A 24,982-nucleotide genomic window follows, 5' to 3' on the forward strand; every position below is an offset into this window, starting at 1 on the left:
GTTTTGTGTAATTGTAAGTATGCCTATGCTGTTTGAGAAAACTTTTGTGAAAAAAAGCAAGTTCTAATTTCTTCATTTTCCAAAAAAAGTGTATAAAAATACATCTTCACAAAACTCACCATGCCTCTTACCTTGGACTGTCTACTTTCCAAATAGGGGTCATTTGGGTGCGTATTTGTACTGTTCTGGGATTTTTTGGGCCTCAAGAAATGGTATAGGCAATCAGTACATCAGGACAGTTCAATTTTCAAATATATATACCATGGTTTGTAGACTTTATAACTGTTACACAGTCTAAATAATTTACACTGATTTTGGTTATTTATACCAAAGAAATGTAGCAGAATACATTTTGGTCTAAATTTATGAAGAACGATTTGCAAAATTTTATAGCAGAAACTAAAATTGTTCCAAATTTTTGGTCTTTTTAACACAAAACTCAGTAGTTATTAAATACCACCAAAAGGAAGCTATGTCTCAAAAAAGCACATAAAATTCATTTGGCTACTGTGTTGCATGAATAATTGTCATTCAAAGTGTGACAGCACTGAAAACTAAAAAATTGCCTGAGCAGGAATTGGTTGAAACAGTCTGGTCTTGAGCTGATTAAAGAGGCTCAGAAAACTTTCAAACTTGCACATGCATCCAGATGAAGGAAAACTTCAAACAAGTGCAATGGCTCTGGCACAGCGGCTCCTGAACAGCAAGGCTCCCTTCAATAGGTACCCAACAGTAGCTCAAATCATAGGAATACAGAACAGAGCACCAGAATTGGATGAAAGAATCCAAAATAATTTGAATTGCTGGTAAATAGGTCATATAAAAACAGCCAACGTGCTTTGGGGGCAACACGGCATAAGACTTGGTTGGACTCATACAAACAGTTACCTCTCAGACCTATACACCAGTAATAAACTCTCCCCAAGATGTAACAATCTTTTAGCTGCTGAGCAGCAATGAAGGTCACATGGTAAATACCATAAAACTTAACTTTATTTATTTAGGGTGTTCTTCATTTTGTCAAAATACATTTTATTAAATATGATCACACAGACCAGTAAGGATAAAGTACATTTGAGGAATGTTCCATTAAAGAACTTTTGGTTTTTACCACTGGCATAAAGCCTGGCGTATAAATTCCAGGCTTGGATCACATTAAATGACCGTAACCTGAGAAAACATAGGGGGAGGAGATGAAGTTGTGCATGATTTGCGGTATGGTTCACATTGGCCAAAACTATGTTCCCTACTGGCTAGATGCTGGCTTAACCTCACCTTTGATAACATGGTTGCAGAAATCATTTGCAATCCTTGCTCATTTCCAGACAATCTACTAGTTTGCATTAATTCCTGATATGACCTTGTTTTACAACTAGAAAGTGCAGAGACAACTAGCATTCATAATATATATATATATATATATATCGGTCTGTATATTGAAATCAATACATACATACACACACACCATGTTACAGGGAACTATAGATCACAATTATGAATGATCTCATCAATAGTCCTACTATGAAAGAAAATGTATTGAAAAGAAAGTTAAACCATTTGGAGCTATTAGGAAAAACCTTTAAAAATGACTTCCCCAACATCCATTCTCATACACTCAACCCAATTTATAGTTAGAGATATGCTGATTATTTGGAAGAGAGAGGTTTTGTATTCTTAAGTGTTACATAAATTGCATTTTCATACAGTAAAACATATCTTACATCTAAAAAAATACACATGTGGTCAGGTCTTTAAGAATTACTCTTATGGTCAGCTGGTTTACACAAACATATGTAACATTTAGAACAAATCACATAAACTTACTATTACATGAAAATGGTGAAGTTCAAAGTCCGAGCTCTGGCATAACCCTATACTCCCCATATCATACCAGTATTTACCACAGTAAATATGTTTACTTATTATCTACAAGTACATTTGTATCAACAAAAGTCATACCACCCTCTGCAGCTTTATCCCGCACACTAACATACTGGTTGCCTTTAATATAAAAACGCAGAGGTTTGTGTGTCCACTCTCCTGCATAACCAATGCCAATCCGTGCACAAGATACAATGTCCTCCTCCATGACTTCTGACCCCTCCTCTAACCATGCGCTCTGGTCACTGGCTAGATCTCGGCGGTCGAAACTCTTATCAATATTCAAAGCCTGACAGAGTTTTGAGGGTCCATTACAAAGTTCTTTGTCTTTCAATGACTTTGAGGCATTTCTGCGAATACTTCTAAAGCTTCTCATTTCATCAAGGCCTTCTATAGGCTCTAGAGATCTTAAAAGAACTGCTGCACCATCTCCTGTAGGTAAAACAAAAAATAAAATAGTACATTTTTTTCAAGTTAATCTCCAGGAAAAGCCTTATTGTCCACCCCCTCCCTTTCAAAGCTCCTTTGTTTTTTAAAATACCTTTAAAACTAAAGTTTTACTCACCTAATACCACCATCTGAGTTCCTCATCAGTTTCAGGTGCAGGGGGCCATAAGCCAGTGCTACAGATGTGTCGCACTGGCTGGCTCCCTCACGCTGATGTCACTACTATGACTCCCCTTCTGGATCCAGAACGGACCCCAATCCTAGATAGCCAAGAGAAAGTGCCCATGTCATGTAGGCAGTGTCATGGGCACTCAAAGAAGGGCCTCAACCCCTGTAAACAAAAGGACAGAGAAGACTGGAGTGTCACGTGACCACAGATTTAAATAAGTTAAAAAAGGGCATTTTGGTAGGGGGAGATCAGTTTTAAATAATAGTCTCATCATGATCCAACTTCTAACATTACAACATTATGGATCACCTGTTTGTCTTTAAACTCGTTGTGCTCATGAGGGGAAGTGCTCAAATTAAATGTGCTGAAAGCATCTGTCACATAAATCAAACACAAACTAACATTGCTCCGTGCAAAGAAGGAAGTACATACCTTTCCCGCTGCCCGTGCCACTGAAACACACTGATCAAAAACAGTTGCTCACTGAAGAGCTTCTTCAAAAATCAACATACCCTGCACTCTGTGGTTCCACCCGCTGATCCTCATGTCACTACAGGATACAGAAGTTATGTAGGATTCAGCTGGCTAGCTACAGGTTTTACACTTTGCTGGCAATCCACAAGTTTTATTTATTTATTTATTTATTTATTCTTATAAAGGTGGGGTGCTTAGTCTGAGAAACTGTGCTGTTGGAATAAAAAAAGGAATGTTGAATATTCCATGTAAACCTGAAAGGCCATGTGAAATAACTAATATTTTTAATAATTGGCCAGGAGGCTGGAAAATTTCCATTGACTGTGATGTACCCTGTAAGGGAAGATTTTCTGTTATTGTTTTAAAGGATAAATGTTTTCACATGGATGTATCTGTTGTGTCCCTGTGCTCAAAGGGTGCAGAGGTGTGCCTGGACTATTACAGTGAGATCTCCAACTCCTTCATTTGTCATTAGTCAACTAACAGTTCACATTTTCCACCTACTGCCTTGATTGTTTAAACCATTTAACTAGTAAAGATACTGATTTAAAAAAAAAAGTTTATCTGTTAACCAGTAAATTCCAAGCACCTTAACCAGTTTGGCTCCAGAACAAATTTTTTTCCGTTTTGCACACATGTAAAAATCTTAATTTTTAGCAATAAAATTACCTAAACCCCCGAGAACATTACACATTTTTGGAAAGCAGAGGCCCTGTAGAATAAAAAGATAGTTGCAAATTTTTATGTCACATGATATTTGTGCAATTGTTTATTGAACACTAACTTTCAAGAAAAAATATAATAAAATTAATTTTAGTGCAAACACACACAATATAATACACATTTTTTTGGTAAAATATAAAAGATAAGTTTGCGTTGAGTAAACAGTCAAACATGCCAAGTCTTTAAATTGTGTTTAGCCATTATATCGAAAAAAATGACAGTACCCAAAAATCTCCATAGGTGGCGCTTTAAAAGCCTTTATGGCTCATCAGTTTAGAGTTAACCAGGTGCTCTTGTGCTAAAACTATTGCTCTCGTTCTGACGTCGTTAAGCCCTGGTTCACATTGATGCTACTTTGAAATCGGGCTACTTCACTTGAAGTAGCCCGATTTCAAAGTAGCAAGGTCAGTGCGATTTCAGGTGCTACTTGATAGACATCTGTGTGGCTTCATGCACAGATGTCTATTGAAGTCGCACCTGAAATCGGCAAAAGTAGTACAGAAGCTACTTTTGCAAATCAGTGCGGTGCCGCAAAATCGGTGTCACACTGATTGGAACAGTGCCATTGCCTCCAATAGGCTACGACTTGTCATGCAATTTGATCTCTCAAATCGCACGACAAATCGCTCTAATCTGAACCTAGGCTCACAGTGATACATTACACGTGTGGTGTGACCACAGTTTACATATGTGTGCGCACCCTGGGCTTGCATTTGCGCAATGGGGGTTACAGCAATTTTTTAACAATACTTTTTAATACATTTCATTATTATTATTTTTTTACGTTTACTTGATTTTTATTACAAGGGGTTAATAAACCCCCATGTCATAGCATTGGGCAGGTGACAGGTACACTTTTTTGGAGACATTAGACCAGAATGCTCCCCCCTGCCCTTCACACTATCTAAACAAGCACACATCTGCTACATTAGATGTGTCCCATGGCTGTACTGACCAGGAAATGGTGGATCTAAAATCTGAAGATTTTGTCACTTCCGGTTTCTATGTTTACATGTGAGTTTGAGGCTCATGGAAATGCTCTCACACCGCTCTCCACCATGAAGCTGACGGTTGCAGTCCCAGGATCCTGATAAGAACAGGATAGCCCATGGACCGGCCTGGGGGGAGGGAGCCATGGGCACTGTGGTGCCCGCTCTGAGAAAATTGCCGCATCACTTTTAAGCTGGGAGTCAGCTGAACAAGCAGAGCGCAAGCTGATGGCTGCAGTAGCAGTCATCAGCTTGTGATTAACAGTTCACGTCCAAAGAGCTGAACTAGTTAAACCTTTATAACCACATTAAAATAAAAAAAAAAAAGAGGAGCAGTATAGAGGCTGCCATAATGCTATATGCCTGGCTTCCGATACTGGATTACTGGCTTCAGCACTTTATGAGTCAATGACCTAGAGCAGTGATAGCGAACCTTGGCACCCCAGATGTTTTGGAACTACATTTCCCATGATGCTCATGCACTCTGCAGTGTAGTGGAGCATCATGGGAAATTCCAAAACATCAGAGGTGCCAAGCAGGGGCGTAACTAGAAATAGCAGGGCCCCATAGCAAAATCTTGTATGGGGCCCCCTGCAAATAGCCCCCCCCACAGCTGCCCTAGTGTCAATGCAGCGTGACCTGTGCCACATATAGCGTGACCTGTGCCCAATGCAGCGTGACCTGTGCACAATGCAGCGTGACCTGTGCCCCATACAGCGTGACCTGTGCCCAATGCAGCGTGACCTGTGCCCAATGCAGCGTGACCTGTGCCCCATACAATGTGACCCGTGCCCCATACAGCGTGACCTGTGCCCCATACAGCGTGACCTGTGCCCCATACAGCGTGACCTGTGCCCCATACAGCGTGACCTGTGCCCCATACAATGTGACCCGTGCCCCATACAGCGTGACCCGTGCCCCATACAACGTGACCTGTGCCCAATGCAGCGTGACCTGTGCCCAATGCAGCGTGACCTGTGCCCCATGCAGCGTGACCTGTGCCCCATTCAACGTGACCTGTGCCCAATGCAGCGTGACCTGTGCCCCATGCAGCGTGACCTGTGCCCCATGCAGCGTGACCTGTGCCCAATGCAGCGTGACCTGTGCCCAATACAGCATTGCCTGTGCCCAATACAGCCTGGTCTGCCTGTGCCCCATACAGCCTCACCTGTGCAGAGGAAGAGGCAAGCCACCCGGATCAGCAGAGAGCGGGATTGCCCGCTGTAAAAGCTTTCATTTGAATTTCCCGTCTTCCCGGGGCTCATCGTCACATAGCCCCACCTCTTGGCCTGGCGCCTTTGATGACGTCACACGTCCCATGTTTGATTGGTGTTGTCTATCAAAGGTGCCGGGCCAAGAGGTGGAGCTATGTGACGTGAGCCCCGGGAACACTGGAAGTTCTAATGAAAGCTATTACATTGGGCAATTCAGCTCTCTGCTGATCCGGGTGGCTTGCCTCTTCCTCTGCACAGGTAACGCTGTATTGGGCACAGGTCACGCTGCATTGGGCACAGGTCACTGCTTGCCTCTTCCTCTCCTCTCTCTTCCCCTGGCTGGGAGACTGTGCCGGCGGTGCTCTCATCCTCACTGGGCCCCACTTGGCTGCGGGCCCCATAGCGCCCGCATGGGTCGCTATGGTGGTAGTTACGCCCCTGGTGCCAAGGTTCGCCATCACTGACCTAGAGCAACTATGCAGCTTTGGAATGTTGACTTCATTTGAATTTTCCCGATCTGCATCCTGGCCCTAAGGTAATTTTATCAGAAAGTACTGACATCAAAGACAGCCAGGCAACTAGCAGTTTCAGGTGGTCAGTAATGGCTGTCTCCATATTTATCTTATTTCTTTAAGCTCAAGGGCTGTTTTTAAGGTTAGCTAGATTATCTGAAAACTGCTTTGCCTTCTAGCCAATCTTAATATTGTCTTTTGAGAAACAATATTGTTTACTTTTGGTACCATTACAACATTAACCACTTGCTTATTGGGCACCTAAACCCCCCCCCCCCCCCCCCCTCCTACCCAGACCAATTTTCAGATTTTAGTGCTGTAACTCTTTGAATGACAATTGCGCAGTCATACAACACTGTACCCAAATTAAATTTATTTATATCATGTTTTTCCCACAAATAGAGCTTTCTTTTGGTAGTATTTGATAGCGGTGCACCAAATGGGTTTTTCGGTGCCAAAACCGATACCGAAAATGAAAAATACACTAGGCCGAAAACCAAAACTGATACCGAAAATGACTGTATACATTTTTATATAACACATTGCTAATAGTATTAGCAAAATTTCCATGTGGTGCACCTCTAGCAGATATGATGCAGGAGATGGTCCGAGACTGCAGATATGGTACAGGGGATGGTTAGAGACTGCAGACATGGTACAGGAGATGGTCAGAGACTGCAGACATGGTTCAGGAGATGGTCAGAGACTGCAGACATGGTATAGGAGATGGTCAGACACTGCAGACATGGTACAGGAGATGGTCAAAGACTGCAGACATGGTACAGGAGATGGTCAGAGACGGGGGACATGGTACAGGAGATGGTCAGAGACTGCAGACATGGTACAGGAGATGGTCAGAGACTGGGGACATGGTACAGGAGATGGCCAGAGACTGGGGACATGGCACAGGAGATGGTCAGAGATTGGGGACATGGTACAGGAGATGTTAGAGACTGGGGACATGGTACAGAGATGGTCAGAGTCAGAAGGCTCCCAATCAGCTTTGATTATACCACTGCAGCGCTTTCATGTGCATTTAAAAAAAAATGCAGATTGCTGCATTTTTATGCGCCGCAAATGCACATGAAAATGCACAAACATGAGTGTGGTGTTTTTTTTTCCCTGTCACATTTTCTATGCACGTTTTTAGACGTGCTACCATTAGATCAGTATGCGTGTTTTATGAAGGCGCATCAAAGAGGTGGTATGCAGGAGTTTGATGCACTTTCATGAAAACATTTACTTTTACTCTGCCATGGCATGCTGGGACTTGTAGTGCTACATTAAACTTGTTGCTCCTTTTCCAGTCAGGGCATGCTGAGACCTGTAACCCCCTCCACCATTACCTATCCAGGCAGCCCTTGAGGTCCTAGATCTGGAGTTTGTAGAACTCCTTGTTCTCCTCGGTGACGGGCTCCCCTCTGGTCCTCTCCTCTACCGCCTTCTCCTTCTTCCCGCCCACACTCTTTTTTCCCTCCTCCTTGGACGCCGTCACGCCATAGTACCTTCAACCACCACTTTACAGTCTACAGCGTCTCGTTGCTAAGTAACCACGTGGGAGGAGCCGAAGCCGGACACAGACGCTGGGATGGTAGATTGGGCAGGCTGAGGACAGGGTTTTTCAGGGAGCAGGGAGGGAAGCTGGCGTTCCTATGATGAAGCAGGCAACAGTCAGCCCGCCCCTGGGCGGGTGTGCCCACATTAGTGCCCCTGCTAACACAAGGAGAGCAGGAGGGTGGGACACTCCCACAATGGGCGGCACCTGGGGCAGACCACGCCCCCTTTTCGGTATTGGCTGTTTTTGTCATTCGGCCGAAATTTTCGGCACACCACTAGTATTTGATCACCTCTGGGTTTTTTCTACCTATTATAAAATACCAAATCAAAAAAAAAAAATACAAAACCGTTTTATATTTTGTTAACCACTTCAGCCCCGGAAGGTTTTACCCCCTTCCTGACCAGAGCACTTTTTACAATTTGGCACTGCGTCGCTTTAACTGCTAATTGCGCGGTCATGCAATGCTGTACCCAAACGAAATTTGCGTCCTTTTCTTCCCACAAATAGAGCTTTCTTTTGATAGTATTTGATCACCTCTGCCGTTTTTATTTTTTGCGCTATACACGGAAAAAGACCGAAAATTTTGAAAAAAAATGATATTTTCTACTTTTTGTTCTAAAAAAAATCCAATAAACTCAATTTTAGTCATACATTTAGGCCAAAATGTATTCGGCCACATGTCTTTGGTAAAAAAAATGTCAATAAGTGTATATTTATTGGTTTGCGCAAAAGTTATAGCGTCTACAAACTAGGGTACATTTTCTGGAATTTACACAGCCTTTAATTTATGACTGCCTATGTCGTTTCTTGAGGTGCTAAAATGGCAGGGCAGTACAAAACCCCCCCAAATGACCCCATTTTGGAAAGTAGACACCCCAAGGAATTTGCTGAGAGGCATGTTGAGCCCATTGAATATTCATTTTTTTTGTCCCAAGTGATTGAACAATGACAAAAAAAAAAAAAAAAAAAAAAAATTACAAAAAGTTGTCACTAAATGATATATTGCTCACACAGGCCATGGGCATATGTGGAATTGCACCCCAAAATACATTTAGCTGCTTCTCCTGAGTATGGGGATACCACATGTGTGAGACTTTTTGAGAGCCTAGCCGCGTACGGGGCCCCGAAAACCAATCACTGCCTTCAGGATTTCTAAGGGCGTACATTTTTGATTTTACTCCTCACTACCTATCACAGTTTTGAAGGCCATAAAATGCCCAGATGACATAAAACCCCCCCAAATGACCCCATTTTGGAAAGTAGACACCCCAAGCTATTTGCTTTGAGGCATGTTGAGTCCATGGAATGTTTTATATTTTGACACAAGTTGCGGGAAAGTGACAAATTTTTTTTTTTTTTTTTTTTTTTTGCACAAAGTTGTCACTAAATGATATATTGCTCACACAGGCCATGGGCATATGTGGAATTGCACCCCAAAATACATTTAGCTGCTTCTCCTGAGTATGGGGATACCACATGTGTGGGACTTTTTGGGAGCCTAGCCGCGTACGGGGCCCCGAAAACCAATCACCGCCTTCAGGATTTCTAAGGGCGTACATTTTTGATTTTACTCCTCACTGCCTATCACAGTTTCGGAGGCCATGGAATGCCCAGGTGGCACAAACCCCCCCCAAATGACCCCATTTTGGAAAGTAGACACCCCAAGCTATTTGCTGAGAGGCATGGTGAGTATTTTGCAGCTCTCATTTGTTTTTGAAAATAAAGAAAGACGAGAAAAAAAAATTTTTTTTTTTCTTTTTTCAATTTTCAAAACTTTGTGACAAAAAGTGAGGTCTGCAAAATACTCACTATACCTCTCATCAAATAGCTTGGGGTGTCTACTTTCCAAAATGGGGTCATTTGGGGGGTTTTTTTGCCACCTGGGCATTCCATGGCCTCCGAAACTGTGATAGGCAGTGAAGAGTGAAATCAAAAATTTACGGCCTTAGAAAGCCTGAAGGCGGTGCTTGGTTTTCGGGGTCCCGTACGCGGCTAGGCTCCCAAAAAGTCCCACACATGTGGTATCCCCGTACTCAGGAGAAGCAGCAGAAAGTATTTTGGGGTGTAATTTCACATATTCCCATGGCATGTTTGAGCAATATATCATTTAGTGACAACTTTGCGCAAAAAAAAATAAAAAAAATTAAAAATTGTCTCTTTCCCGCAACTTGTGTCACAATATAAATTATTCCATGGACTCAACATGACTCTCAGCAAATAGCTTGGGGTGTCTACTTTCCAAAATGGGGTCATTTGGGGGGGTTTTGAACTGTCCTGGCATTTTATGCACAACATCTAGAAGCTTATGTCACACATCACCCACACTTCTAACCACTTGAAGACAAAGCCCTTTCTGACACTTATTGTTTACATAAAAAAATAATTTTTTTTTGCAAGAAAATTACTTTGAACCCCCAAACATTATATATTTTTTTTAAAGCAAATGCCCTACAGATTAAAATGGTGGGTGTTTCATTTTTTTTTTTCACACAGTATTTGCGCAGCGATTTTTCAAACGCATTTTTTGGGGAAAAAACACACTTTTTTACATTTTAATGCACTAAAACACACTATATTGCCCAAATGTTTGATGAAATAAAAAAGATGATCTTAGGCCGAGTACATGGATACCAAACATGACATGCTTTAAAATTGCGCACAAACGTGCAGTGGCGACAAACTAAATACATTTTTAAAAGCCTTTAAAAGCCTTTACAGGTTACCACTTTAGATTTACAGAGGAGGTCTACTGCTAAACTTACTGCCCTCGATCTGACCTTCGCGGCGATACCTCACATGCATGGTGCAATTGCTGTTTACATTTGACGCCAGACCGACGCTTGCGTTCGCCTTAGCGCGAGAGCAGGGGGGACAGGGGTGCTTTTTTTTTTTTTTTTTTTTTTTCTTTATTATTATTATTTTTTTATCTTATTTTTAAACTGTTCCTTTCATTTTTTTTTTTTTTTTAATCATTTTTATTGTTATCTCAGGGAATGTAAATATCCCCTATCATAGCAATAGGTAGTGACAGGTACTCTTTTTTGCAAAAATTGGGGTCTATTAGACCCTAGATTTCTCCTCTGCCCTCAAAGCATCTGACCACACCAAGATCGGTGTGATAAAATGCTTTCCCAATTTCCCAATGGCGCTGTTTACATCCGGCGAAATCTAAGTCATAAAATGCTCGTAGCTTCCGGTTTCTTAGGCCATAGAGATGTTTGGAGCCACTCTGGTCTCTGATCAGCTCTATGGTCAGCTGGCTGAATCACCGGCTGCATTTTCAGGTTCCCTGTTGAGACAGGAGAGCCAGAGAAAAACACGGAAGACGTTGGGGGGGGGAGGGGCATTCCCTCCCACTGCTTGTAAAAGCAGTCTAGAGGCTAATTAGCCGCTAGGATTGCTTTTACATGAAAGCCGACCGCTGGCTGAAAAGAATGATACCAAGATGATACCTAAACCTGCAGGCATCATTCTGGTATAACCACTCAAAGTCGTGAATGGCGTACCTGAAGACAAAAAAATGGTTAACAATAAAGCACAGTAAACGGTAAGGTATAAAAAATTGCATACCTGAAAAGCAAACATGATAAAACATAATAACAATAAAACATTGCAGAATATAATACAGTAAAAAAGAACAGAACAATAGAGAGAGAGAATAGAGAGAGAAAGAACAATAAAACGACAACTATTTTTTTTTTATTTTATATTTTTGTATGTGTTTTTTTTTTTTTTTACACTTTTTTTTGTAACTAACTTTTATAACTGTAACCGGTTCCAGGTTCGGGTCTCTCAAAATGCGATGGCATCTTGGGAGACCCTGTGAAAGTGTGCCTAGTCTGTGCAATGCTGTACCCTACGCTAATACTCAGCTAGTGAATGGTAGCGTTCAAAACATTCACCAATGCAAAGACCAGGATTGTCAGGACAGGAGGGACAATAATAGCGGGTGTCACGCCTATATCCGCGTTTGCTGCAGACACGACATCTTTTTTGGGGGGTTCGTTGGGTAGGGGTACTCGGGAGGACATAAAGAAAATGCCTCTCATGCAGCCGACTGCATTTGGTTGGGGATGTGAATGGGGGAAGTACGGGCGCTGCAGAAGTGGTGGGTTCCCAATTAGGATTGGCGAATGCAGCAGGAAGGGCACTATGGGCACGACGGGCCTGTGTTCGTCTTCTTGGTGGCAGCGGGACACTACTTGTGCTTGCCACCTCACCAGCTTGAACTGCACTTATGGGACTCGCCACGTCACCAAGTGTTACTGCAGTGCTGGTTTGACTACGACCGGGGTGTACTAGGCCGCTGGTGCTTGCCAGTTCACCAAAACGCTACCAAAAAAACTGTTAGCGATCGCAAGGATCAGGCCTGACTCTGCGAACGCTGCAGTTATGCGTTTAGTGTTTTGTAAGTGACAGTGATCGATCGATACTGCACTTGGGTGGGCTGGGCTGGGCCGGGCGGAGGGGCAAAACGCAGGTGCTAGCAGGTATCTGGGCTGATCCCGCTAACACTGCGTTTGTGGGAACCCTAAACTGCTGGGGACGCTAGTATAGATCTGATCGGATCAGATATTGATCCGATCAGATACTATACCACTAAGGGAGGCGTATGCTGCGTGCGTGGGTGTTAGCGGTACTGGCGCTAACCTGACGCTGCCTGGGGCTGGTGCTTGCCAGTTCACCAAAACGCTACCAGAAAAACTGTTAGCGATCGCAGGGATCAGGCCTGACTCTGCGAACGCTGCAGTTATGTGTTTAGTGTTTTGTAAGTGTCAGTGATCGATCGATACTGCACTTGGGTGGGCTGGGCTGGGCCGGGCGGAGGGGCAAAACGCAGGTGCTAGCAGGTATCTGGGCTGATCCCGCTAACACTGCGTTTGTGGGAACCCTAAACTGCTGGGGACGCTAGTATAGATCTGATCAGATCAGATATTGATCCGATCAGATACTATACCACTAAGGGAGGTGTACGGTGCGTGCGTGGGTGTTAGCGGTACTGGCGCTAATCTGACGCTGCCTGGGGCTGGTGCTTGCCAGTTCACCAAAACGCTACCAAAAAAACTGTTAGCGATCGCAGGGATCAGGCCTGACTATGCGAACGCTGCAGTTATGCGTTTAGTGTTTTGTAAGTGACAGTGATCGATCGATACTGCACTTGGGTGGGCCGGGCAGAGGGGCAAAACGCAGGTGCTAGCGGGTATCTGGGCTGATCCCGCTAACACTGCGTTTTCGGGAACCCTAAACTGCTGGGGACGCTAGTATAGATCTGATCGGATCAGATATTGATCCGTTCAGATACTATACCACTAAGGGAGGCGTATGCTGCGTGCGAGGGTGTTAGCGGTACTGGCGCTAATCTGACGCTGCCTGGGGCGACGCATATCACCGCCGGGCGATCAGGGGGCTAAACCTTTATTAGGTAATAAACGGCGGGTGCCCTGACACTATAAAAAATAAACAAACTAACCAGCGTCACCCGTAACACTTATATGGTGATCAGTGGTGAAAGGGTTAACTAGGGGGCAATCAAGGGGTTAAAACATTTATTAGATAGTATATGGGGGTCCCTGTCGCTATAAAACGCTGACGGCGAACCTAAATATTTACGTCTCTAACTAGCGTCACCAGCGACACTAATACAGCGATCAGAAAAATGATCGCTTAGTGACACTGGTGACAGGGGGTGATCAAGGGGTTAAAACTTTATTAGGGGGGGTTAGGGGGGTACCCTAGACCTAAAGGGGGGTAATATTCACTGCCCTAACACTGTAACTGTCACAAACTGACATTATGCAGTAATCAGAAAAAAAAAAAAAAAAAAAAAATACTGCTAATGTCAGTTTGTGACGGGGGGGGGGGGTGATTGGGGGGGGATCGGGGGGGGATCGGGGGTGTAAAGTATGCCTGGCATGTTCTACTGTGTGTGTTTGTGTGTTGTGCACTTACATGTCTTCTCTCCTCGGCGCTGGGACGGAAACTGCCAGACCGAGGAGAGATGACATCACATCCTCTGCCTGTGTGAAACTACACACAGGCAGAGGAGGATTCCCATTGGCTGGGAGCGATCGCGAGGGGGGGGCCACGATCGGATGGTCTCCCCCTCGCCTCCCGACGCTCCCAGTCAGATGCCGACCGCCGATGGCACCGGGGGGGGGTCCGATCGGACCCCCCGCCCGCGGGAGGCAGATCACGTACAGGTACGTGATTCTGCCTGCCCGTGCCATTCTGCCGACGTATATATACGTTAGGCGGTCGGCAAGTGGTTAATAAATTTTGCAAACAGGTAATTTTTCTCCTTCATTAATGTACGCTGATGGGCACTGATAGGCTGCATTGATGGGCACTTAAGGTGACACTGATGGGCACTGATAAGACGGCACTGATGGGCACTAATAGGCGGCTCTGGTGGGCAGTGATGAAGTGGCACTGGTGGGCACTGAAGGGCACTAATAGGTGGCACTAATAGCTGGCACTGATCGGTGGCAGTGATGGGCACTGATTGGCACTGGTAGGCAACACTGATAGGCAGCACTGCTAGGTGGCACTGATGAGGCACCACTGGTGGGCACTGATAGGTGGCACTCGTGGGCATTGATAGGTGGCACTCGTGGGCATTGATAGGTGGTACTTATGTACTTGTGGGAACTGTTTGGTGGGCACTGTGGGCACATATGAGGAGGCTTCACCTCTCCCTGCTCGGGACCGATGTCCCTTCAACAGGAGCCGGTGATCGGCTTTTTTTTCTCCTTATGTTGTCAGCGTGAGAAGAGAAAAAAAATGATTACCGATCCTCTGTTAACATCACGTGATCAGCTGTCATTGGCTGACAGCTGATCACGTGGTAAAGGGTCAGGATCAACCACTTACTCGAATCTGTGATCACCCGAGTCTCATTGACTCGGGTGATCACAGCACGTGCCACGCGCGCCCTGCAGGGGGGCGCGGCCAGCTTGCAAAGGGGAGGATGTCTATTGACGCCCTCCCGGCAAATCAGATCTACGCTGTAGCCGTCATTTGGCTATAGCGCGGATCTGAAGGAGTTAGATAATACACTGTCTTTTGAGAAATGCATAGCAAATGGGAAAAAATAATTCTTTTCTTTGTACAGTATATGAATTGATTCCTAGACCATGGGTTCTAGACTATGAATTGGTCTACCCATTCCATGAGGCTCCATTTTTTTTCTAGTGCTCTGTGATGGTCACCTTCTCTCTGGTTCACACCAATATAGGTTGCAGTTTGCACATACCAGGTGCATTTTGTGTTTTTCAATACACGTTTTTGATCCATTGAAGTTTATGGAACCAAAAACCAGAAAAAAGTCCCTGGTCAAGAGAGAATACATTCAATTCCTTTAATCTTTCCACATAGCTGAGCTCCTTGTCTCTTATTAGTTTGGTTGCCCTTCTCTGCACTTTCTCCAGTTCCCTGATATCCTTTTTGTGAATTAGTGCGCAAAACTGAACTGCATATTCCAGATGAGGGCTTACTAATGATTTGTACAGGGGCAAAATTATATCTTGTTCTCTGGAGTCCATACCTCCCTTTTATGTAAGAAGGGATTGTGCTTGCTTTGTAAACCACAGCTTGGCATTGCATGCCATTTTTAAGCAGTTTCCGGATCTGTGAACCTTATGCACACCTTGGGAACCAAACCTGGACCCTGCAGCCGGGGGGGGCTCGTGTGCTTAAAAAAAAAAGAAAAAAAAGAACCCATTGGAATCCATGTGTCCAGTGCCCCGCATGTAGATTAGGGGGGCCGGACGCATGGATAGGGGTGGTAAGTGCCCGTGTACCCCCTATGAGCCTTCTGTTGAAAGCCGTTTTCTACTCTGGATCAGGCAAGCTTAGCTATATACAATAGTTACTTCTCCCTCCTGATATCTCTGAGACCTTGTATCCTATAAACACAGAATTTAATAATATAATGGTCTTTCTACACTGTGCACCCAGCCATTCTTGCACTTAAAGCTGAACCTACCATTGATTTGGAGGGTACCCTGTCCTTTAAAGATTTAGTAGATAGGCATTTGGAGACTCATCTCATTACTTTTTGTGCATGTGTGCAAAATCATATGGCCTACAGCTTGGGAGACTAATCAAGTGTGGGAAACATTAGGGGTGTGGAATTTATTCGCTGCATCGCGATTCAGGTGTCCCCGATGCAGCATCAATGCATGCAACCCGAAAAATCGATGTCGGGTGACGTCATCCCAACTTGCCCTGCCCCTCCCGGAAGAGTGCTCCGAGAGTTTCTGTCAAAATAACTTTTGTAATAAATGCAGAGTTATAATCCATTAAGTGGCCACCGCTGTATGTGTTTTTTTTAAATATATGCAGCTTCATACCTCATTTCTTAGTGTGTGTATATTGTATAACTTTATATGCCGCTCATGTGACTGCCAGGTCCGACCCGCTTCTCTCCTCTCACGTCTCTCCTGACGTTAGCCCCGCCCGCCTCTCTTCTGATCTGATAGCTACAGTCGGTGGGCGGGGCTGAGAACTCCCACTGACATCAGGAGAGACGAGAGATGTGAGACTGAGAGGAGAGAGGAGAAAGGCGGGCCGGACCGAGCAATCACATGAGCAGCATATACAGTTATACACACACACTAAGAAATGAGGTATGACACTGCATATATTTTAAAATGCACATACAGCGGTGGGCACTTAATGGATATAACTCTGCATTTACTACCACACAGCTATTTTAACAGCAGTATGTAGAGTACAAATGTTTTTGTACTCTACTTACACTGGCTCCTACAGGTGCTCTGGGCTGACATTTCCCCGGCTCCCCCCCACCCCCACAATGTTTGCACATTCCACTGTGTTAACTCCTAGTGTGCTGGAAGGTGCAAACAGGGGAGCCCAGAGAAATGTCAGCAAAGAGACAGTACAGGGAACTTCACAGGGCTGTTTGTCAGTTGTGGATTCTAATCCCTCCCAGCAGCCGTGTGTGTGAATTCCTGTACCCTGTAATGCACCGGATTAGTGCACCCACCAAAGCGGAGTTCCACCCGTTTTTTAGTTTATTAAAAGTCAGCAGCTACAAAAAGTGTAGCTGCTGACTTTTAATAAACAGACACTCACCTGTCCCTGTCCCCTGTGTCCAAGAAAATCGCTGGCAGGGAGGGGCTGCCTAGAGCAAGAGGAGAAGTCACCTAGGCGGCCGGGACAGGAAGTCCCACTAAAATGAGGACACACACTCCCCCCCAAAAAAATGACATGCCAAATGTGGCATGTCAGGGGGCGAGGAGTGCTTAAAGCGGAAGTTCCACTTTTGGGTGGAACTTCTCTTTAAAGGAGTGAGGTTATTTTTAATTCAAAGAAAGAGTTCCAGTAAATTTTTTGTTTATTAAAAGTCAGCAGCTACAAAAAAGTGTATCTTCTGACTTTTAATAAAAAGACACTCACCTGTCCCACAATCCAGCGACGTGGCCACCCAAACTCTCCATTCCCTCCCCTGCCTGTCCACGGCGCTGGCAATACTACTGTGGGCATTCGGCTGTGACAGCTTGCAGCTTCACAGCCGGGTGCACATGTCTCACTGCGCTGTCCTGCATAGCCGGGCAATCTTCTGGGACCTGTGATGTGTCCCAGAAGATTGCAGGCAGGAAGAGCTGCCTAGGCGGCCCAAGCGGAAGTGGAAGCTCTGATGCATCGCGGAATCTAATCGAATCGTTGACCAGATAATCATAATCGAATCGTGAGACCAGTGAAGATGCGCACCCCTAGGAAACATGCCTTTTGTGCATTGCCCTTTGAGGGCGAGCTGTCCTGGAGCTACAGCTGCTAAAAAGTCTTCCTCACACTAAAGGTTTGCCTCCACTTATTGAGGCGATAGGTTAGTCTACTGACACCTCAACTTAGCAAGGGGATATCAAAAAACCTTCTCTCTCTTTATCTTTTACAGGAGATGCACAAATATTCCTAATTGCTAAATTCTTCTTCCCTCTCTAGTTCTTCTACTCACCTAGAAAAATAACAAGATTTCTTTAAAGTGAAATTTCTGCTTAACACTAATTATTCTTAAAAGTGTATTTTCCTGTTACCTATCCTGCCTACCCTATTTACAAAAAGATCTGTATACTCACCTTTTTCATTCTGCTCTGGTTCGGTCACATGATCCTGCAGCTACGGCTTCCCAGTGTCAGTTAGTGGCAGCTGCAGGGGGGAGGAGGGAGCAAGGACAGCAGTTAAGGACCGCTCCTGGAATTCTCAGCCATTGTCGAGAGCTACCTGACACAAGGGTGGGATCAGCTGGCTGGACTGGAACAGTCTACATAGGGTAGGCAGGATAGGTAGCAGGAAAGGGGAGGGGACATTTTTAGGAATAATTTGTGTTAGGCAGGAATTCCACTTTAACCCCATTTTCACATTACTACAATGGATGGTTGCTTCATTTCCTACTCAGGAAAGGATTTCAGGGTTTGCAAACTCCTAAAAAAGAACTCCTGTCCTCAACGTGGTAATAAACCCAACACCAAAATGTAATATATTGCAGCCTAACAATTCTTAGATGTGATGGCTGCATTAATTTCTTTTTTTTAGGCTTTTTTCCCGTTTTCATACGGTGATCTGGCCAGTAACACACCACCTGTATTAGAGTGCCCCCACTCTGGATGAAGATGCACAGGGGGCACCTTTGGACAGCAGCATTGTCAGTCTGGGGGGATGGGAGAGATAGATGGAAGAGATAGATGTACTGGCAGATTTAAATACACTAACAAATTGAAGCTGAACTGCAACTAACACTTTATAAGCAGCTACAGGAACAGTTTGTTTTCTTTTTGGGATAAAGGTTTTACATAAATCATTGTAAGCTAGTGTTAAATGGTGTGTCCCATACCTGTAAACAAATACATCTGAAAAAGAGCTTGTTCTTTTGAAAAACAACAGACTTACAGCTCACCAGATGAAGATACAGCCTAAAAAAAAAATTTTGCAAACATCACATCTAAGAATTGTAAAGCTGCAATATAATAAATATTTGCTTTTGGGTTCAATACCGCTTTGAAGGCTTACATACTGCATTGCACCAGAAACATTGGTATTAACTATTTTAGTAAGCAGGCTTCCACAGGGTCCCCCCCCACACACACAGCCATTTGTCTCATCTATAGTTAGACATGCAAAGGCTCCTGTACAACTATGTCCGAATCCCTGATCCCAGGGCAATTATTTTACTTTTAGCAAGGGCAGTTTGTGGGTATATTTTCCCTCCTGACTTCTAATCCCTTAAAGCAGAACTCCAGCAGTTATTACATTTGTGAAATTCCTTACCATTGAAGAGAAAAGTCAAATTGAATTTTCAGGAAGTCAGCTCTGTAGTTCAAAAAATGCATTATCTATTCTGCCAAGAAGGAGCTGTTAGAACAGTGATTGCATCATATCTTCTCCCCTCTCTTTACACTATCATCAAACTACATTTCCCTTCATGCTTTGCAAATTGCACTGAATGTGGGATGGTCTACTAGGCCTGTACATGTAAATGTGAACCAGCCCACTTCAACATAAATCACATCTCTCATTCTGCAGCCACACTACTCAGTAAGGCCCCTTTCACACTGGGGCGGTGGGGGCATCGGCGGTACAACAGCACTATTTTTAGCGCTGCTGTACCGTCGTTCTTGTAGCTGTATTCGGCCGCTAGCGGTGCAGTTTTAACCCCCGCTGGCAGCCGAAAAAGGGTTAAAATCCCTCGTACAGCGTGGCTATAGCCGCGGTATAGCCGCGCTGTCCCATTGATTTCAATGGGCAGGAGCGGTTTAGGAGCGGTGAATACACCGCTCCTTCCCCGCTCCAAAGAAGCGGTTTGCAGGACTTTTTTCACCGTCCTGCCAGCGCACCGCTTCAGTGTGAAAGCCCTCGGGCTTTCACACTGAACAAACAGTGGAGGCTGTTTAGGGGCAGTTTGCAGGCGGTATTTTTAGCGCAATACCGCCTGCAAACCGCCTCAGTGTGAAAGGGGCCTAACACACAGCAGGATAGGTAGGTTATAGCCTTATAAATGGAAAACATGTTTGTGCTCTCCCCCTCCAGCCACAACAGGAGATAAACATATTTCCCTTACATGCTTTATGTAATCATTACTGTACTGTAGACACAGGCCCATAGTTATATATTATACACACTGTACTCTGCTGTAATTCAGTATTAGAAATATTCCTCCTCATGCTGCAGCTTTGAGATCTTTCTAACAGCAATCAGTGCTGGTATGGTATGTGAGCACATCCCTAGCTGCACCACAGAAAGAAAGAGCCGAGACACGCTGCTTTACATTAGCATGTGGCACAAGTAAATGTCGGCATGAGAAAAAAAACAAAAAATTGCTGCGCTAACTTAGGGCGCTTTCACACTGGAGCGGTGCGTCCATTAGCGGTAAAGCAACACTAGTTTTAGCAGCACTTTATTGCTGTTTAAGCTGCGCTTTTCTGCCGCTAGCGGGGCGCTTTTAACCCCCATGAAGGGGATAAGAAGGGGTTAAAAAGGCTGTGTAGCCAATGGGCAAGGGCGGTGTAGGAGCGCCGCTGTATACAGCGCTCCTACACTGCCCCAAAGATGCTGCTTGCAGGACTTTTTTTCCCATCCCGCAAGCGCACCGCCCAGACTTTCACTCTGGGTAGGCATGATAGCCAGTTTTCAGGCACTTTACAAGTGCTATTTTTAGCTCTAAAACGCCTGAAAACTGCCCCAGTGTGAAAAGGGTCTTACTAATCAATAACGCAATAATGGTGGAACCCTCTAATATATATATATATATATATAAAAATCTCAATAAACTTCAATATTACCACATAACAGGTCTCTGTGATATGTAACATCACTTATAATACACATCACACTGAAAATAAGACATAAAAAATTACTGCAAACTTTGCAGGGATGGTGGAAACCACTTCTACAGGTATTTGGCAGTGGATGGTGTAAACTGCTTATCAGTGCAGCCTCATCAGTGCCCATAAGTGCGGTTTCATCAGTGCCCATATGTGTACCCTCATCAATGCTGCCTTATCAGTGCAGCTTTTTAGTGCCCATTAGTGCAGTTAATCAGTGCAGCCTCATCAGTGCCACCTCAGTGCAGTTTATCAGTGCCCACCAGTGCAGCTTATCAGTGCCCATCAGTATGGTCTCATCAGTGCCCACCAGTGCATTTTATCAGTGCACATTAGTGCAGTCTCATCATTGCCCACTAGTGCAGCTTATCACTGCCCATCAGTGCGGTCTCACCAGTGCAGCTTATCAGTGTGGTCTCACCAGTGCCAACCAGTGCAGCGTATCAGTGCCCATCAGTGCGGTCTCACCAGTACAGCTTATCAGTGCCTGTCAGTGTGTTCTCACCAGTGCAGCTTATCAGTGCCCATTAGTGTGGTCTCACCAGTGCAGCTTATCAGTGCCCACTAGTGCGGTCTCACCAGTGCAGTCTTACCAGTGCAGCTTATTAGTGCCCATCAGTGCGGTCTCACCAGTGCAGCTTATCAGTGCCCATTAGTGCAGTATTACCAGTGCAGCTATCAGTGCCCATCAGTGCGGTCTCACCAGTGCCCATTAGTGCAGCCTCACCAGTGCAGCTTATCAGTGCCCATTAGTGCAGTCTCACCAGTGCAGCTTATCTCAGTTCCCATTAGTATGCTCTCACCAGTGCAGCTTATCGGTGCCCATCATTGCGGTCTCACCAGTGCAGCTCATCAGTGCCCATTAGTGCAGTCTCACCAGTGCAACTTTCAGTGCCTATCAGTGCAGCGCAGGGATAGTTACCAGAGATCATCCGCATGACAGAGCGGTGATCTCAGGATGACAGGTGTTGTATGTGAAAACACTGCTCGCTGTAACGTCCTGCCTCCCGAACCAGGGAGGCAGGACAGCGCACTGACAGACAGCGCATTGTTCCAATGATCCCACATACCAGACCTGTCAGCCCAAGATCTCTGCTCTGTCATGCGGATGATCTCTAGTAATTATCCCTGCTCTGCACTGGAGGAATATGGCGGGCGGTGGGGTGGGGGACAGGGGTGGAGTGGGGGCGGTGCTGGCAGGGAGGAGGACACCACCTCTATGGGCGGCACAGACCGGGGGCTGTGAGACCCCCTCTGCCCACTACAGTGACCAGGGCGAAAACAGAAATCCCTGCTCAGCTTGAGAGAATTACTGGTGGGCAGTGACAAGACTGCTAGGTGAGGGTACAGGAGGAATAGCAGCCAGCGGTCTTACAAATAGGAAATCACTGTGCAATAACGTTTTTTCAGCAAGATCAGCAGGCTATTGCAGAGGAACTACAGAACTCATAAGAAGGTGGATGGCAAAGTTGGTGAAGGTAGGAGATCAGCCAGGGCCGGACTGGCCTACCGGGATACCGGGAATTATCCCGGTAGGCTGGCTGCACTGTAGTACCGCTGGGGCCGCTCTCACTCACTGCCTGTGTCAGCATCAGCTGCAGCAGCGGCGGCCGCCGCTGCTGCACTATGCCAGCTGTGTGTCACTCACTGACTCACTCTCTGTGTGTGTCTCCGCTCTCCGGGGGGGCCGCTCACTGCCTGTGTCCTGACTGAGTGACGCTGAGTGAGCCCTGAGCCGCCGCTGCTGCACTATGCCATGGCTGCCTCCCTGTGTGTCACTCGTCACTGTCTCCTCCGTTCGCGCCGCCCACCACACTCATCATCATGGCTCAGCCTCGCTCTGTCTGTGTGCCTGAGGGGGAGGAGCAGGAGGAGAACGCCGTGCTACTGCTTCATTTTGCCTCGTCCCGTGCGGCGCCAGCCAGCACCGCCCACTATCTGCACGAGGAGAGGATTTCAGTGAATGGCCGGCAGCAGCTAAAGAATCAAGGTCGGTCGGTCTCTCTCTCTCTCTCTCTCTCTCTCTCTCTCTCTCTCTCTCTCTCTCTCTCTCTCTCTCTCTCATAACTTTGAAAAGCTGTATACAATCAAACGCTGCCACTGTGCCCATAGATTGCCAACACTGTGCCGTACCCATCAATTGCCACCACTGTACCATCAAACACAGCCGCCCACTGTACCCATAAATTGCCACCACTGTGCCCATTAAACGCAGCCACTGTACCATCAAACGCAGCCACTGTACCCATCAAACGCAACCACTGTACCATCAAACACAGCCACTGTACCCATAAATTGCCACCAATGTGCCCATTAAACGCAGCCACTGTACCATCAAACGCAACCACTGTACCATCAAACACAGCCACTGTACCCATAAATTGCCACCAATGTGCCCATTAAACGCAGCCACTGTGCCCATCAAACGCAACCACTGTACCATCAAACACAGCCACTGTACCCATAAATTGCCACCAATGTGCCCATTAAACGCAGCCACTGTACCATCAAACGCAGCCACTGTACCATCAACACAGCCGCCCACTGTACCCATAAATTGCCACCACTGTGCCCATTAAACGCTGCCACTGTACCATCAAACGCAGCCACTGTACCATCAAACGCAGCCACTGTACCCATCAATTGCAGCCACTGTGCCCATCAAACACAGCCACTGTACCATCAAACGCAGCCACTGTACCCATCAATTGCAGCCACTGTGCCCATCAAACGCAGCCACTGTACCATCAAACGCAGCCACTGTACCCATAAATTGCCACCACTGTGCCCATCAAACGCAGCCACTGTACCATCAAAGGCAGCCACTGTACCATCAAACGCAGCCACTGTACCCATAAATTGCCACCACTGTGCCCATTAAACGCAGCCACTGTACCATCAAACGCAGCCACTGTACCCATCAATTGCCACCACTGTGCCCATTAAACGCAGCCACTGTACCATCAAACGCAGCCACTGTACCATCAAACACAGCCGCCCACTGTACCCATAAATTGCCACCACTGTGCCCATTAAACGCAGCCACTGTACCATCAAACGCAGCCACTGTACCCATCAATTGCAGCCACTGTACCATCAAACGCAGTTTTGAACATGTTTACGTCTTCCATACTTTGAAGTAAAGTTCTTTGATTATTCCTTATTCTGGCAATATATATCACCATAGCAATAAGTGGATTGTTCTTGATGATTGTTCCACTTTTACCACGTTTAACTGTAATTTGCTTTTATATATATATATATATATATATATATATATATATATATATATATATATATATAAAGCCCTATGTGCTTTTATATGTGTCTTATCTATATATAATGCACTCTTTAAATGTGCTTTAAAATGCATGGTTTTCCATTTTATGAACAAGAAAATAATGACGTTATGCTGTTGGGCTGGTATAATAATGCTATGGGGCTGGTATGACATTTTTTCCAGGGCTGGTTTTCATTCCCAGTCCGGCCCTGAGATCAGCAACAAGGACATGGAAAAAAGTTCTGCTTAAAAACCTTCTCTTGCTGACATGATTGACTATTTCCCTTCACCATATTCTTGGAGTGCTAGACTCTAGGGTTTTTTTTCTGGGATAACTAGGGGATCCCTTGGAGTTTGTGGCTACAGGCCTCCAAACACCTAAATTCTGTTATCCACTACCTGACAGCTGCTGGCTTCCTGTCAGGAATGTGTTCACCTGCTGGTGGCACTGTGGCTCCCAGACCTATAGGCTGCAGTTTCACCAGCGGGTGTCTCTCAGCAGCCAGCAGTTCCTAACAATTAGACTTCAATGCTGGGAGCATATTTAGTCCCTAAATAAGAGGAAAAAGTGCACTAAATAGCCACGTCCGTAAATATTGAGGAAACAGTAAGGGGTACTACTAAGAGTATTGCCAAAAGGGCAGACTTTATAGGCCAAGAAACAATGGAGGAGAAAATAATATAAACAATCAAATTTATTGAAAAAATATAAATTACAAACATTATCTTCAAAATAGGTAAAAATCGTAGCATATATGCATCTGTGTTTTTAGTGCAGTGAGCCCTTGTGCATATTTAGTCCCTCCTCTGCTACTCCATTTTGGCTTGATGTTTTGCCACGTGCCCCTAATCTGTGTGCCTCGTGACTTGCTACCCTGTTCACCCACCAGCTT

The 24,982-nt window shown here is 45.2% G+C and overlaps 1 protein-coding gene across 1 annotated transcript in view; it reads right to left on the reverse strand.

Annotated features, from left to right (window-relative positions):
• Positions 1-975: 975 nt before the first annotated feature.
• MPG (N-methylpurine DNA glycosylase) overlaps positions 976-24,982 on the reverse strand; it is a 116,022-nt gene continuing 92,015 nt past the window's right edge. The window contains exon 4 of the mRNA XM_073633038.1: positions 976-2,313. Coding sequence (XP_073489139.1) covers positions 1,916-2,313 — 398 coding nt within the window. The 3' untranslated portion in view covers positions 976-1,915. The remainder of the gene's footprint in view (positions 2,314-24,982) is intronic.

This window comes from Aquarana catesbeiana, linkage group LG06, assembly GCF_042186555.1.
Source record: "Aquarana catesbeiana isolate 2022-GZ linkage group LG06, ASM4218655v1, whole genome shotgun sequence".
NCBI lineage: Eukaryota > Metazoa > Chordata > Amphibia > Anura > Ranidae > Aquarana > Aquarana catesbeiana.